The sequence below is a fragment of the Macadamia integrifolia genome, chromosome 7, assembly GCF_013358625.1.
Source record: "Macadamia integrifolia cultivar HAES 741 chromosome 7, SCU_Mint_v3, whole genome shotgun sequence".
In the NCBI taxonomy this organism is placed as follows: Eukaryota; Viridiplantae; Streptophyta; class Magnoliopsida; order Proteales; family Proteaceae; genus Macadamia; species Macadamia integrifolia.
Window position 1 is genome coordinate 32,829,749 of NC_056563.1, and position 13,211 is coordinate 32,842,959.

General features: G+C 40.3%; 1 protein-coding gene across 1 annotated transcript; it reads left to right on the forward strand.

Moving 5' to 3' along the window:
• Window positions 1-9,808: 9,808 nt before the first annotated feature.
• LOC122084933 lies at window positions 9,809-12,565 on the forward strand. Its single transcript, XM_042653350.1, has 3 exons — window positions 9,809-9,893; window positions 10,023-10,160; window positions 10,365-12,565. Exons 1-3 carry the CDS (start codon window positions 9,809-9,811, stop codon window positions 12,563-12,565), a joined length of 2,424 nt encoding a protein of 807 aa, XP_042509284.1.
• Window positions 12,566-13,211: the final 646 nt, after the last annotated feature.

Here is a 13,211-nt window from a genome sequence, read left to right on the forward strand (position 1 = left end):
GGTCCTTTCTAGAGGTATAACTTTGGGTGAGGTTACAAGGGTACTGGGAAGGAAGGTGTTAAGCACACACCCTACCTGGAAAAACCAATCTTTCTATCAAATGATCATATTTTGAATATTCTCTACAAAATTTAATAGTCCTAGACAAACTGTTTTTCTTCTTTTGGGTAGAAACAAAGACCAACATGATTATGTTTGAGTGACTATACTAGCATGCTTCATGCAGAAAGTATAAATAACAAGTACTATACTACTTTATTCTAGCATATGGCATTAATGAGTTCTACATTATGCCTGCTAGGATTGGAGAGTTTGCTTGGGTTCGCTTGTTGATGATGGTTTGAAAGATGGAGGCCCCTCTGTCCCAATCTTGAATTTTGACGAGTTTCCCATATCAAATGCAAGGGCTTGACCTTCTTCTCTCTTTCTTGGAGGAGTCAGATTTTCGAGATTTTGGCGGAACTTTTAGGATTTTCAAGAGTTAGTCAGAAATTTCCTAGACTTCGTAATGTTTTTGGGATTTTTTTTCCCCAATTTCTCTAGAAATCCAGAGCCTTTGGGGACTTTCTACTATTTCAAGGGAAAATCAGGGATTTCTAGCATTGGGAGATTTTTTAATTATTCCACACTTTAGAACTTTCTGGACTTTTTCAGACTTTTTTTTAGGGAAAATATATGATTTCCAGGGTTTCTAGGATTTTTTTTGGGTTTTTTAAATAATGACGGAAAATTATAAAGGATTAGGAGGTAACATAAGTGATCAATTCAAAAGAAAGAAAAGAACTCACCACCCAAAGGAAATCCACCTAAGGGATAAGAAAACTCAAGAAGAACTATTTCTTCCCAAAGGCTAAAGATTCAAATCATAAATAAACTCCAAGTATGTTCCATTTCATTCACTGATGTAGGTTTTATATAGATGAGCATGGAATAACCTTCCAAGCATAGGCAATTTCCAAGAATGAAAGTAAGACTAACTGGAAAAAACAAACATGGGGAAGACAAACAACTATCCAATAGGAAAGGACCTTGGGGACCTTGGGAACCTTGAAAGGGATTCTTCACATCTTCAAGAGTCTAGAAACACAATGGCTGAAATGCCCAAGAAGTTCTAAAGCTGAATGTGGATGAAAGTTGGACCAAAAAAAGATGCATTTCGGACTTCTAAGTGTCTGTAGTCAGCCCAGACACACTTTACCAAAACGGCCATAACTTCTTCTAAAAAAATAGCAAATGAGCACCCTTTTTTTTTTTTTTGTTGGAAAATAGACTTTTAGATCTTTCCATACATATATGGCACTTCTAATTCCTTCTGAGTCAGTTCAGGTGTCTCTGTGAAGTTACCCCAAAATTCTAGACTGCAACTTTTATTTCCAGCTTCTATCCTTTGGCTTGGGCTTGTGGGCTTATTGAAATGGGTTGTTGACCCATTTGAAAATGCTCATGCGTCATACTCTTCTGCTGTGCATAAACTCGTCTCTGAGTTTTCTATATTTTCTTCTTCATGATAGGGAGAAAGGTCCGTAACATTGAATATTGTCGAGACAGCATAATCACAAGGGAGTTCAATTTTATAGGCATTTTCTCCAATCTTTTGTAACACCTGGAATGGACCATCAGCCCTAGGCTTAAGCTTACCATGATGTCCTCGAGAAATCTTTCTCTATGAAGATGGATCCATACCAAATCTCCTTCTTTAAAGGCAGCAGGCTTCCGATGCTTATTTGCTCTTTCTTGATACTTCTCATTATGTTTTATGATTTTTTCACGAACTTGCTCATATAGCCTTTTGATGTAATTAGCTTGTTCCTCGGCCTCTCCACTGAGATGTTAAGTGATGGAAAGGGGAGCTAAGTCCAATGGACTTAAGGGATTTCTACCATAAATAACCTCAAATGGACTTTTTTTAGTTGTTTGACTTAAAGAACGATTGTAAGAAAATTCAGCTGGAGCCAAAATAAGATCCCATTGGCATAAGTTGCTTCTAATTAAACTCCTCAAAAGATTTTCCAAGCTTCTATTTATAACTTCAGTTTGTCCATCGGTTTGAGGATGATGAGAGAAACTGAATTGAAGCATTGTGCCAAGCTTCCTCCAAAGTTTGTGCAAAAAATGACTTATAAATTTGAAATCCTGATCATACGTGATTGTCTTAGGGATAGCATGAAGTCTCACAATCTCTTGAAAGTAAAGATTTACTACATGAGTAGCATCAAGAGTCTTGTTACATGGTACAAAATGTTCCATTTTAGAGAATCGATCAACGACCACCATAATAGAATCTTTACTTCTTTGGGTTCTAGGTAAACCAACCACAAAATCTAGGCTCACATCTTCCCAAGGAGCCATTGGTACTGGTAATGGAGTGTATAAGCCGGTATTTTGGGCATGACTTTTGGCAATATGACAAGTTCTACATCGCTCCACATGTCTTCTAACATCTCTCACCATTCGAGGCCAATAGAATTTTTATTTTTACCAGAAAGAGAGTTAAAGAGAGTTTTATCTCTTCCAAAGTGTCCAGCTAGACCCCCCACCATGGGGTTCACTGACAATGGCTTCACTTAGAAAACATTTTGGAATGCATAAGCAATTGGTTTTTTAAAAGAAATCCATCTTGCAACAAAAATTGTTGAGTGGGTCCCTTAGAACATGCTTTCCAAAGATTTCCAAAGTTGGGATCATCATCATGTAGTTCTTTGATCATGTCAAGACCTAAGACTTTCACTTGCATTGCGGTAAGCAAGGAATGCCTTCTACTTAATTCATCCGCCACTTGATTAAGAACTCCAAATTTATGCTTGATAAGAAAAGTAAAGGCTTGAAGAAATTCTATCCACTTGCCATGCTGGTTGTTGAGCTTGTGTTGAGTATTAATATACTTCAAGGCTTCATGATCCGAAAGGAGAACAAAGTCCTTGAATAATAAATAATGCTGCCAATGACCCAAAGCTCTAACAATAGCATAAAACTCTTTATCATATGTGGCGTAGTTCTTGCGAGAAGTATTTAATTTTTCACTAAAGAATGCAATAGGCTTTCCTTCTTGACTAAGAACCGCACCAATACCCACATTTGAAGCATCACAATCAACTTCAAAAACTTTATCAAAATTTGGGAGTGCAAGAATAACAGCTTCAGTTACCTTCTTTTTAAGGAGTTCAAAACTTTGTTGTGCTTCTTTAGTCCACTTGAAATTGCCTCCTTTTAAGAATTCGGTGATAGGAGAGATGATAGTGCTGAAACTCTTGATGAAACACCGATAAAATGAGGCTAAGCCATGAAAGCTCCGAATGTCATGTATAGATGTTGGGATAGACCAATTTGTGATTGCCTTCACCTTGCTAAGATTCATCTTGATACCTTCACCGAAAACCACATAGGCTAAAAATATAAGGCTATTGGTAAAGAAGTGACACTTATTTAAGTTGACATACAACTTTTGCTCCCTTAGAACCTTGAAAACTTGATGGAGATGCTCTAAGTATTTCTCTTGGGTAGAGCTATAAATAAGAATATCATCAAAATAAACAACAACAAAGTGGCCAATAAATGGTTTAAAGATATGATTCATAAGGCGCAAAAAGATACTAGGAGCATTAGAAAGGCCCAAGGGCATAACCATTCATTCATAAAGGCCATCTCTTGTCTTGAAGGTGGTTTTCCACTCATCTCCAGATCTCATTCGAATTTGATGATATCCACTTCGAAGATCAATCTTTGAAAAGATATTGGCACCATGGAGTTGGTCAAGACGATCATCAAGTCGGGGAATAGGGAATCGGTACTTGATGGTGATTTTACTCACCATTTTACTATCAATGCACATACACTAGGATCCATCATTCTTTGGCACAAGAAGGGCAAGGACAACACATGGAATTTTGTTTTCCCTAAGCATTCTTCTAGCCATAAGGTCATCTACTTGTCATTGTAACTCTTCGTGCACCTTTGGACTCATTCTATAGGCTGCCTTATTTGGAATGACAGCTCCTGAAAAAAAATCTATACAAAGTTGAATATCACTTATGGGTGGAAGACCGGGTGAAAGTTCTTCCGGAGAAACATCCTTAAACTCTTGAAGAAGGGGTTGCACTTAAGAAGGGATGACATAGTTTGCTTCATTTTCTTCTAACACCACAAGAGCATAAGCTACCTTCTATGGCCTTATCAACTTCAGATTTTGAGATTAAATTATTTCCCTCCCGTTTTGAAGGTTTAGGATTTCTCTCTATTTTGGATGGACCCAAAGTGTCTTTAATTCCATCTTTCTTAAAAGTGTAAGTATTCTTGAACCCATCATGCTTATTTTTTCTATCAAATTGCCAAGGCCTCCCAAGAAGCAAATGGCAAGCATCCATGGGAACAAATTCACACCATACTTCATCATTATATTTTTTCCCAATGGAAAATTGAACAAGGCATCTTTTATCTCCTTTTACCTCATTTCTTTTGCGAAGCCATAAAAGCTTGTAAGGTTAAGGATGCTTCTCTGTCTTGAGTTGCAATTTCTCCACCATTGTTGTAGCTACAATATTTTCATAACTTCCTCCTTCAATGATGACAATACACAATTCTCCATGAGAGGTGCATCTAGTGTGAAACATATTGTTATGTAGCCATGTTTCTTCTTCAATAGGGGTTGTATTCAAAATTCGATGAAGGATTAGAGACTCTCCTTGATCTCAATAGACAACCGTACAAGTGATTATTCTTTTCCGATCAGAAAAAGAATAAGGAGGATTAGAGACTCTCCTTGAATGAACTCCATAGTCGGTCATAGGGGACTTTAATGCTACTCTTCTTTCAAATGAAAAAAGGGGGCCAGGAAGATTTAATGCTAGCTCGGCGGCAGAGTTTCAAGCAATGGTGGACACGTGTGCTTTGGTTCAAGCTCCTTCACAGGGGAAGAAGTTCACATGGACTAACAATCGTCGTAGAGGAAATGTTGTAGCTGTTCTGGATCGAAGTTTTTGTAATGGGAATTGGTTGGAGGTGTTCTGGAATATTAATCAAATTGTTTTGCAAAGAATTGCCTCGGACCATACCCCTGTTCTGGTGGTCTAAGATGCCATTCCTAAACCAGGTAATATTCCTTTTAGATTCAATAATTTTTGGATGGAAAATGTGAATTTTGAGGATATTATCAGGGAGGTGTGGAATAAGGAGGTGTCAGGGAACCCCATTTTGGTGCTTTTTTAGAAGCTAAAGCAGGTAAAATTTTTTATTAAGAGCTGGGCCAGGAATAATTTCCCTAATGTTGATGAAGAAGTAAAGAAAGCTTCGAAAAATCTGGATTTGATTTAGGAAGAAATTGATGCATCAAGGATGACGGATATCTGTTTGACAGAGAGGCAGACGCGAAGGCATATCTCTTGAAAGCAACTCAAATGCAAGACAGTTTTTGGTCTCAAAAGGCCAAACAGAGGTGGATGAAAGAGGGGGACAGAAACTCAAAATTCTTCCACCTCTCTATACAAATGAGACGGTCGCGAAATCAAATTCGTACCTTGAAGAACATAAATGGTGGTTGGATTAGTGACCAACAAAGGTTGTCATCTTACATTTCTGAATATTATGAAGCCTTCCATAGTGCCGCTCAGACTACTCCTCATCATGATTTATTGAATTGTATCCCCAAGGAGATTAATGAGGCAGATGCATTGGGTTTAGAGACTATACCCTCTTTGGAAGAAATAAAAAACTCTGTTTGGGAGGTGGATCCAGACAGTTCTCCTGGGCTTGATGGATTTCATGGGAAATTCTTTAGAAGAGTTTGGAATATAGTGGAAGCGGACTTCTGCAGGGCTGTGAGGCACTTCTTCAGAACGGGGTTTCTTCCTAAGGGTGTGAACAACTGTTTTCTTACTCTAATTCCGAAGGTGCGGGGAGCTGTGACCTTGGACAAGTTTAGGCCGATTTGTATGGGGAATTTCTTTTGTAAGGTGCTATCAAAAATTATGGTAAATAGAGTTTCGGAACTGCTTCCCAGGCTGATCTCACAGGAACAAGGTGCATTCCAGAAGGGGAAAATAATTTCTGAGAATATTAGCCTTGCCTCAGAATTGGCAAATCTGATGTATACTGCAGTCAGGGGAGGACGTATGGGGATCAAAATTGATGTTCAGAAAGCATACGACTCGCTTTCTTGGGATTTCCTCTTTGAAGTCCTAAAAAAGTTTGGTTTCTCTCAGAAGTGGATATCATGGATTCATGAAATCCTTGTTTCTACTAGGATTTCGGTCTTAGTAAATGGGGGACCGGTGGGCTTCTTCCCTGTGGGTCATGGTCTTCGCCAGGGTGACCCTTTATCTCCCTTTCTCTTTATTCTGGCAGAAGAAGTGCTCTGTAGAGGGTTAAGAAGCATGGTTGCAGAAGGTGCTCTTAAATCCTTGCCCAGGCCAAGAGGTGTGCTCACTCCATCCCACCTTCTCTTTGCGGATGACATTTTCATTTTCATGAACGTGTCGGCAAAATATGTAAGAAATCTTCACTCTTTCTTAGATAAATATCAGGCATTCTCTGGCCAGTTTTTTAATCTGGATAAAAGTAATATTTTCTTTGGGAAGGTGGCCCCTCACAGAAAATAGTTCACTAGTGAGTTTTTGGGTATTCAGATATCCAAATTCCCTACAAAATATCTTGGGGCGGAAATCTTCAAGGGAAGAGTCACAAAATCCCACTTGTTACCTCTGCTAGATAAGATCAAATGTAGACTTCCAGCTTGGAAAGGGAAATTGCTCTCGATGGCAGGTTGTATTAAACTTGTTCGTTCAGTTATATCGAGCATTCCTATGCATAATTTTGTAGTTTATTGGTGGCCTCAGGTATCAATTAAAACTATAGAAACATGGATGAGGAACTTCATTTGGTCTGGCCAAATGGAGGTTCAGAAAAAAATCACTGTTAAATGGGAGGATTGTTGCAAGCCAAAGAAGGAGGGAGGTCTGGGTATTCGGAAGTTACGAGATGTTAACAGAGCTTGTCTATGTAAATTATTATGGAAAATAAAGCATGAGGATTCTAAAATGAGTCAATTTTTCAGAGCAAGGTTTACTACTAGCAACGGCGATCTCAGGAGCTACAAGTCTTCATCTATTTAGCAGGGTCTAAAAAGGGTGTGTGATTTTGTAACAAATATGGAGAGTTGGACAGTAGGAAATGGCGTCAAGATCAGCTTCTGGAAGGATCGTTGGTTAGAAAATTCCTCATTGGCGGAATCCTCTACTCTGGACTTAGAAGCACTTACTTCGAGGCAGCTGCGGGTGGCGGATTTCATTAGGAATGGTGAGTAGTGCTTCCCAAATGTTTCTTCATTATTCTTTTCTGAATCATTTGAGAAGGTGAAGAGAATATCCCTAACGAATTTAGAAGATGTATGCCACTGGAAATTATCTTCGTCTGGTGCCTTCTCTTTGGCCTCGGCGTGGGAGGAGATAAGAAGCAAAAAGGCGCCTGTTTCTTGGTTTTCCATTCTCTGGAAAGCTTTTTTACAGCCACGGCAGGCAGTATTTGGATGGAGGTTAGCCCATGGTAGACTCCCTACAGATGACCAAGTGTGCAAAAAGGGGATTGCAATGCCTTCGAGATGTGGGTTATGTGAAAAGGCAGAAGAGTTTAGTTCCCACCTTTTTATTCACTGTGAGTATATCCAGGCCCTGTGGAATATGTTCTGTGATCTATTTGGTGTCAGATGGCAACACTTCACAAGAATGGAAGATTTATTTAGCTAGTGGAAACGTAAAGCTAAATCCGTCACATTCTCAAGACTATGGCTTAGTGGCGTGGTGTTAATTCCTTATGCAGTTTGGATGGAGAGGAATATGAGAATCCACGAGGGTACCTATTGGCATCACAGGCAGCGTTTTGCTATGATTAAAGGAGAGATAGGTATGATTTCGACAATGCACCTTGGGAAAAACTTGTCCGTAGCTGATTTGATGTGTGCCAGGAGAGTGGGAATTCCCCGGGTAATTGGCAAGCAAAGAGAAATTTTTGAAGTTCGATGGTGTCTCCCCCCTCAAAACTGGATTAAGCTAAATATTGATGGGTGCTCGCTAGGGAATCCTGAAAAGGCTAGAGCTGGCGGTGTGTTTAGAAATTACAAGGGCGAACCTTTGCTGAATTTCAGAAATTTTGTTGGTATAAAATCTAACTTTGAAGCTGAATTCTTAGCTCTCATTACCGGCCTTGAACATGCAAAAAAATCTTGTATCCAAAACCTTTGGATCGAGTGTGACTTTGTTGCTGTGGTGTTCTTATTCTCCAAAGGGATGGTTCCATGGTTTATTCAGCAAAGATGGAGGGGCATTCTCTCTTATTTGGGTTCAATTTGTTGGAAAGTCACTCATTGCCACCGCGACGCAAATGTGGTAGCCGATTCCTTAGCAAAAACAGCAGCAAGATTTGAATCAAATTCCCCTGTCGACGCCTGGCCCCTTCTCACATCTAGGGAGCTGGAATTGGATGCGGCCCAAATGCCAAGATTCCGATTCACTTAGTTATTTTGTTTTTAAAAGTTTTTTGTTGGTTTGTTAGACTTAGGTCTGAGGTCCTCTCCTGCTGATGGCAATGCCGAAGGTGGGGTTGATTTCATTTCCTTCGTCTAAGCATTGTTGAGTGTATCACCTCTTGTATATTCTTTCTTTTTATTAATCCAACTGATCTTTAGTGAAAAAAGATCAGAACTGAACCGAGATGCAAAACCAACCCATTTGCAGTTGTCCCAAGGGTATAAGGAATATTCCAAACGTCAACAAAGATCGATGGACCACATCCTTAAGTGATTGAAGATTCGTTTTTGGTAACAACAACTACCAAGCGTAGTTAGTGAGTTGTGGTGTGCAAAATCCCTTGCTTATTAGGAGGTCTCAAGTTCCAACCTCTTAGCTGCCATTTTGTTGAGGTTTTTTTTAAAAGATTTTCTCTCTCCTACTCCTCACTGAAAGGAGGTCGGCCAAGATGGTTGTACGCAAGTTTGAAGAAGAGAGAAAAAATAGGAAAGAAGAAAAAAAAAAAAGACAAGGGCATGGATGGAATTTTTTATTAAAATAGAATATTGTCCAAATCCAAGCAAGAAAAAATCAGCCAAAGGGGGTTTCTTGAGCAAGAAGAGAGAGAAAAATAGAAAAAAGAAGAAAAAATAAGAAAAAAAAGCAAGAAAATCGTGAGAGATCTCTCTCCACACGTTTTTTCTCTTCTCTCTCCTCCACTTCATCAACAAGATAAAAAAAAATATATTTTCTTTTAGAAGCTAAAATCGTTAGCTTCCCTCCCCCATTCTCTATATAATAGAATTAACACAAGGGGATGAGGCACTTCATTCTTCTTCTAGGGTTTTTTCTTAGTTGCTCTATCTCTTTCTTTAGTTTTTTCTTTCTCTAGCTCTAGTTCTAGGTTTATGCTTTAAACACTTTTGTAAGTTCTTTTTATTCAATTAATGCAAGCACATTTGTTTTTTATTCAATCTTTTATTTTTATTATTTAAGCAATTGAAGTTGTAATTTTCAAGTTCTAGTTCTAGGTGACAAGAACAAGCTATGAAGCATGTCTTTCAAGTTCAAGTTTTTTTCTTTAGATTTGTTTTCTCTAGTACTCGAAATTTCAGATTTGCTTTATTTCAGATCTGGTTTTAGTACTGGTAGGATCTCAAATCGATCAAGTTTTCAGTTCAAAGGTTGAGGTTCAAGTAAGTAGGCTCCTGGACAACCCTTTGGGGTGTGGATATGGGTCTGAATCCGACCCAGGAGAGTCAGGAAATTACTCTTTAGAAAAAGAGTCGCTGGAATCTGTGCAAGGCAGCAAAGACATGAAAGAGGATGAAACCGTTTCTGGACTTGGAGTGACTGAAGCGGAAGATGTTCATACTGCTAGAACTCTTCGCCCTCGCAAGAGTAAAGTGATATATAATGGTGGTCGTGGAGGCCGACAGCAGGCTAGAGGAGGAAGGAGTGGCCGAGGGTAGGAATGGGGCGGCTCTGAGCACGTGATTACAGAAATATCTCCGTCTGGTCTGGACGCAGGCAGGATAATTGTTCACCACCAGGAAGTCGCAGAGCTTGACCAAGCTCTCACAAGAGCTGATGATGATGCTAGATGGAAAGGAAAAGCTAATGCAGCGACGGGGCAGGCCTTGAGGTCTGACCGCCAGGCTGATACAAGTAAGTAATTTATGAAGATTCTCTTTTGGAATATAAGAGGAATAAAGAAGGCGGTCGGCAAGTGTGCCTTGAGAGATTTAGTTAAGCAGAAGGACCCATACCTTCTTTGTATCGCCGAGCCAATGGTCTCTGTGAGTGATTTTCCAAACTTATTTTTTAATAAGTTGGGTTTTTTCAATAAATTTATTTTTAACAATAGAACAGGGAGAATTTCAAATTTATGGATTATGTGGAAAAGAAATCTGGGTTGTCCGGTGGTGATCTCAGAATCCTCTCAGCATATTACGGTTGCTCTGACTTGGGACCTCACCCAAATGCAAGTCTCCTTCATCCATGCTAGTAGTTTTAGGGCGGAGAGAAGAGATCTTTGGTTGGACTTGGCTGCGGATATTCCTACCACTCCCACTCCGTGGGCAATGGTTGGTGACTTTAATGCTACCCTTCAGTCTCATGAAAAGAAGGGCCCAGGAAACTTCAGCATGGGGTCAGCTGCGGAGTATAGTGCTATGGTGGACTCTTGCTTCATGTCGCAATTGCCTTCGAGTGGGAGAAAATTTACATGGAGCAACAATCGAAAAACTGGTAATGTGTCTGCAGTGCTTGACAGAAGCTTTTGCAATGAGCAATGGCTGACCATTTTCCAAGACTCCTCTCAAGTGGTTTTGCCTAGAATAGCTTCAGATCATGGACCAATTTTGATGACTGCAATTGCTAGTCAGCGCCCCTTAAACTGTCCATTTCGGTTCCATCAGTTCTGGATGGACCACGAGGAATTTAATAATGTGGTGGCATCGTCTTGGTTTGAATGGATTGCAGGACCACCTATTGCTGTTCTCACTTCCAAATTGAAGTGGCTGAAAGGGGTTTTGAAGACCTGGGCGAGATCAGCCTTCCCTCACATTGATAGAGAGCTTGAGGACGCGAAGACGGTCCTGAACCAAATTCATGACCAGATTGCGAGAGAAGGGATGAACGACCATTTGTTTTCCTTGGAAGCTGATGCGAAGACCGGCTTGGTGAAGGCCTTGGAAAATCATGAAAAAATCTGGGCTGAAAAGGCGAGAATTAGATGGCTGAAAGTTGGTGATCGAAACTCCAAATATTTTCACCTTTCTGTCAAAATGAGAAGAAACAAAAATACAATCAGAGCACTCAAGAGGCTGGACGGTACCATGGTGGAAGGGAAAAATCAGATAGGGGAGTATATTGTCGATTTTTTTGAGCGCTTTCATAAAGAAGCTCCCACAGAGACCCATGAAGATTTACTAGATAATATCCCGAAAGTCCTTAACCAAATGGACTGTTATATGTTGGATTCCCTCCCTGGAAATGAAGAAATAAGGAGGGCAGTGTGGGAGTTGGACCCGGATAGCTCGTCGGGCCCTGATGGGTTCTCTGGTGTTTTTTTTCGCAAGTGCTGGTCCTTAGTGGAAGTGGAAGTGTGCAATGCGGTGAAACAATTTTTTAGCACTGGATACATGCCCCACGGGGTCAATAATAATTTCCTGGTCCTTATTCCAAAGGTGGAGGGAGCAAACTCACTGGATAGATTTCGCCCTCTCTGCATGGGCAATTTCTTTTGCAAAATTATTTCTAAAGTTATGGCGATGCGACTGGAACCTCTCCTTCCTCGCCTGATTTCAGAAGAGCAGGGTGCATTTCAGAAGGGGAAGTTGATTCATGATAATATCTCTGTGGCATCTGAGTTAGCAAATTTAATGTTCTCAGCGACCAGAGGTGGGGGTCTTGGCCTGAAAATTGATATCAGGAAGGCTTACGATGCTATTTCTTGGTCTTTCATTTTTCAAGTTTTGAGTAAATTTGGTTTCTCCAATAGTTGGATCAACTGGCTGCATCAACTTCTGATATCGTCAAAAATATCTATTCTTGTGAACGGAGGTCCTCAGGGTTACTTCGGGGTGGAGCGCGGGCTAAGACAAGGTGATCCTATATCTCCTATGCTATTTATTATAGCCGAAGAAGTTCTATCTAGAGGGCTGTCGAGTCTGGTTCAGTGCAAGGAGCTACGGGCAATCCATGGCCCAAGAGGCACTGCCACTCCTGGGCATATCCTATTCGCGGATGATATCTTCATATTCACCAACACCTCCTTGAGGTATGTTCGTACCCTCAAAAAATTCTTGATGAAATACCAAGACTTTTCAGGCCAGTGCATTAGCCTAAAGAAAAGTAAACTCTTCCTCGGGAAGATTGCTCCAGATCGAAAGCAGGTCATTGCTGATACCCTCGGAATTCAGATCTATAACTTCTCGACTCGATACTTGGGTGTTGAAATATTTAAGGGAAGAGTGAAGAAAGAGGCCCTTCTGCCAGTGATGGACAAGGTGAAGGGGCACCTAGCGGGTTGGAAAGGCAACCTATTGTCTTTGGCAGGAAGAACATAATTGGTTAGATCGGTCATTGCAGGTATCCCTAACCATAGTTTTGCTATTTATTGGTGGCCAACTTCCCTGTTAGCAACAATGGAACGGTGGATGAGGAATTTTATCTGGACGGGTGAGATAGAATCTGCAAAAAAAATTACAGTAAAATGGGATGCCCTTTGTAAGCCTAAAGAGGAAGGAGGCTTAGGTATCTGGAGGCTCAGAGACACAAACAAAGCAATGCTATGCAAACTAGTATGGAGAATCAAGCATGAGAAGTCGGTGGCCAGTTCTTTCCTTAAGGCTCGATTTATTAAAAATGATGGCAGCCTCAAAAAAGGCGTTTCATCTTCCATTGTATCAGGGGTTAAAAAGGTCTGGAGCTTTGTGGAAGAGAATCAAAGATGGATTATCGGGAATGATAATCTTGTAAATTTTTGGAAGGACAAATGGTGGGGGCCAAAATCAGTGCTTGAGGAGCTTCAGATAATGGATTTGACTGCTCTTAGATTTAATGCTAAGGTGGGTGACTTTATTCGTGGTGGAGAATGGGTGATCCCTGAGGTGAGATCGGTGGAGCTCATCAGAATATTTGATAAAATTAAGAGGATTAAAATCCCCTCAGGTGACTTAGTGGATACCTGTTGTTGGTCATTGTCGACTCTGG

Bases quoted from the DNA above. Each gene is read 5' to 3' on its own strand.
- LOC122084933 (XM_042653350.1), top strand. From the start codon at position 9,809: ATGAAAGAGGATGAAACCGTTTCTGGACTTGGAGTGACTGAAGCGGAA. The intron at 9,894-10,022 runs GTAAAGTGATAT...GTCTGGACGCAG, and splicing joins AACTCTTCGCCCTCGCAAGA to GCAGGATAATTGTTCACCAC. The intron at 10,161-10,364 runs GTAAGTAATTTA...ACAATAGAACAG, and splicing joins TGACCGCCAGGCTGATACAA to GGAGAATTTCAAATTTATGG.